This window comes from Astyanax mexicanus, chromosome 15, assembly GCF_023375975.1.
Source record: "Astyanax mexicanus isolate ESR-SI-001 chromosome 15, AstMex3_surface, whole genome shotgun sequence".
Lineage (NCBI taxonomy): Eukaryota > Metazoa > Chordata > Actinopteri > Characiformes > Acestrorhamphidae > Astyanax > Astyanax mexicanus.
This window is the reverse complement of record NC_064422.1, coordinates 38,343,887-38,347,147: the sequence shown is the minus strand read 5'-3', so window position 1 is coordinate 38,347,147 and position 3,261 is coordinate 38,343,887. Positions and strand designations below refer to the sequence as shown.

At 38.1% G+C, this 3,261-nt stretch overlaps 1 protein-coding gene across 1 annotated transcript; it reads right to left on the bottom strand.

The window, feature by feature from the left end:
• Positions 1 to 619: 619 nt before the first annotated feature.
• Positions 620 to 3,108, bottom strand: ddit4 (DNA-damage-inducible transcript 4). Its single transcript, XM_007250125.4, has 3 exons — positions 2,925 to 3,108; positions 2,067 to 2,282; positions 620 to 1,816 (listed from the first exon to the last, which is right to left on the bottom strand). Exons 2-3 carry the CDS (start codon positions 2,221 to 2,223, stop codon positions 1,323 to 1,325), a joined length of 651 nt encoding a protein of 216 aa, XP_007250187.2. The 5' UTR covers positions 2,224 to 2,282; positions 2,925 to 3,108; the 3' UTR covers positions 620 to 1,322.
• Between the last annotated feature and the right edge of the window lie 153 nt (positions 3,109 to 3,261).

The window sequence follows — 3,261 nt, the reverse complement described above, 5'->3', positions numbered from 1 at the left end:
CCAGAACTAATCATTCAACATAAGGACCTGACCTTACTAGAGCTCTGTAGGCTGAATTTAATAAAATCTTCATAATATTTTATGTTAAACACCTGATTAGAAGCAAATGTCTACAAACATTTAACAATTTAAGTACCATACACCAATTTTAACATTTCAGTTTATTCTATGTAATAAGACAACCCTTTAAAGCCCCAGTCAGAGGAGGTCTAAATGTGTCCTAGATCTGAGTATTTGGTCATATTTGGTGTGGATAGTTTCCATTTTATTACCCATAGGGTTAAAATAAATTACATAGACCACAATTCATGAAAGAAACTTAAGCTTTTAAAATGTTGGTCATGTTGGTGTGGTTAGATTCATTGTGATACCTAATAGATTTATTTAAAAGGCAGCATGACTTTTAGCATGTGGTTTAGGTGCAGTTTCAGTACTCAGTCCCAATAAGCCTTCTGAGAAACTATAAATAATTTGTGCTAAAGGAAATGAAACTTTTACACCATGTTTTAAATTAAACAGGCAACCACTTTTTTTTGCAGTAATCTGTTATTGACTTAACACTGATGTATATTACACTTTACATGCAAATCAAATTACAAAGTACGAAACAACTCCAGCATTTCTTCAAAAATAATTTATTTTCTGCATTTCCTCAAATGAACGTACAAAATGTAACTGAGTATTTGAATATCAAATAAATAATGATGCACAAGGGAATATGCATGACAGTCATAGAAAAAAAAAATAATAATAAAAAGGCACAGGACCATTTTAACCGGATCTTCACACAAATAAAATGGCACTTGCTAAATTAAAAAGTTAAAAACGATGTTCCATGACAAGTAAATCAAGTTTACAACACGATACATAGCTGCCACAGCAAGTTTCCGCAGAAACTGAGGTAAACATTTCAAAGCAGTTGACAGAATAGCATCTGTCTTGTTAGAAAACTGCCTGAAAGAAGTGCAATATATGATCTATATGCAGTAATTCACAACTTGTACATACAGCAGTCTTGAAAACAAGGATGTTTATCAATTTGACAAACAGTGTACCCTATATGTTCTTTTGTATAAACACTGGTGACAAAGGATATGCAGTTATGTGTGTGTTCAGGTAACTTCTTGACTATTGTAGTACACTTCATTATAAAATACAAGCTTTATTGCCTCAGGCATTCGGTCTTCAGAAGGCAAGGTCATGTCAGTCCTCTGCAACAACAGCTCACAGCTCTTGAATCACCAAAAAGTGATGAGAGGCTTCTCTGAGAATAAGACAGCTGCTGGAGGTCCAGAAAGAGTCAAGTTAGTCTTTTTTTGTTTTCAGCATTCTTCAATAAGCAGCTCTTCAGAGCTATAGAGTTTTCTCTTAATCACCCTGAAGCCAGTGCTCAGTTTAAGGGCATTTCTTACAGGTGGAGACGAGGAGGACTTGGGTGCAAACAGGCCCTGGATTTTAGGCCAAATGCCTCCTGACTCCAGTCTGAGTACAAGTGTGAGCTGAAAGGTGGGGACGAGGTAAGGGTCTGCAGCTATCTGCCCTGCAGACTGAAGTGTGCCAGCCTGCTCCACACACAGGTCGATCAGCGCCCCGCGCAGGCCGCACGGCTCGCTCGCAGCCAGATGTACCAGTTCCTGGCCTATGTGCTCCAGAAGTTTCTCGGGGATAAGCAGCTTGGAGCAGTGGAGAGTACAGTCTTTTGCTTCAATCAGGCTGCGGGAGATGAGCTGCACAACTTCTTTACAGAGGCTCTCTTCCATTGGGTCGTAGAAGTATTCAGAATCGAGGTTGGACAGGTCTGGCAGAGATACAGAACCTGAAAGAGAGAAAGAGAATAAATTATTTAATATTGGTGTTGACTACAAACAAAGACGTTTATGGGTTTATAGGATATTTGATGGATATTGCTACTGAAGTTATATTAGAGCGCTACAATATTTCACTACTTTAACTTTAGTAAGAGTTTTCTACAGCTTGTTCAACCTGCACTGCCAATGAATGAATTAATGAATCAATCAATAGTCACTTAAAAAAAGAAAATGAACAGAAAAGGTAAAGTTACTTACCAGAGTCAGATACATCATCTCTGCTGCTGTTGCTCTCAGAGTCCGAGTCCAGGCTGTGGCTCAGTTTCTGGACCAGAGAGCTCCAGGACAGGCGCTTGGCTGAGGCCTCAGTGGGAGCAGATTCTGTCCAGACCTCAGAACTTCTGACTTTATGCATCGTTATATCCAGTGAGATGGGAGATACTTCAACAGGAATTAGCTTCTTTTTCTTTACTTCTAAAGGAATGAAAAAATTAAAAAATGGTTGTTAACACATGATATCAAAAACAAAAAAGCATTGGTAACTATTGTTAACTTTGTATTGTATTGCACTTTCTTTATCCAATTAATTTAACCTTATTTTAATTATTTTATATATTTGATTACATGTTTATTTTTAAAGCACTTTATTTCATTGCTTTTAACTAACGTAAATTTGCAACAAAAAAAAATAAGTTTAAGGCGCTACAACTCAGCAATGTTTTAATGTTTTTTTTTACTTATTTTTCTTCATGTAATTAATTGTTATATAAATAAACTTAAATAAAGCCATAGAACTTTCTAGCTAGAACTACAAGGAAAACACTGAGCAGGCTAGTCAGTCAACCAGCTGGATATAGCTAGGTTAACACAAAGTCAGCACACAAAGAGCAAACAAGAAATGCAATGACTTATTATAAAATAATACTAAAAAAAACATTATTCTGCTTTTTCTGTAAACTAACTCTGCTATAAAATGTGTATTTTGCTAAAATCAGTTTGTGACAAAGGTAGCTTAACTAAAGTTAGCCTAGTATGTACCCTAGTCAGAACAATGAACAGACACAAAAACAAAGTCTAAAAGAGACAAAAATGACCTTCTCAAAGCCCAACACTCACCGAATCAGAGCTGTAACAGTCCAAAGTCGATGCCAGTCCAGTTCTGACGATTAAAGAGCTAGTATTTAAGTGCAAGACACAGTGGTAAAAGTAACAAAGGAGCTGTTTTCTAAGCGCTGATCCCCCTCTACACTCTCCTCCTCCGCTCCGTCTCTCTCTACAGACTGATGTCATGAAGCTGAACAAAGCTGTTTAAATAGCTCCGCACCAGCTGCAGCTCCGCACGCCCCCTCAGCAACCGCGCAGCCAATCAGCGCCCAGTTTCAGAGCCGAGCCTGCCTGGCTGCTCGAGGACCCCGCAGCCAATCAGCGTCGAGCTCACGTTCTGAGCGTTGCA

What these genes read in the sequence shown, in the direction of transcription:
- ddit4 (XM_007250125.4), bottom strand. Translation starts at nt 2,223, where the DNA reads ATGCATAAAGTCAGAAGTTCTGAGGTCTGGACAGAATCTGCTCCCACT. An exon ending in AGATGATGTATCTGACTCTG is followed by an intron (nt 1,817 to 2,066) that starts GTAAGTAACTTT and finishes TCTCTCTTTCAG; the next exon opens with GTTCTGTATCTCTGCCAGAC.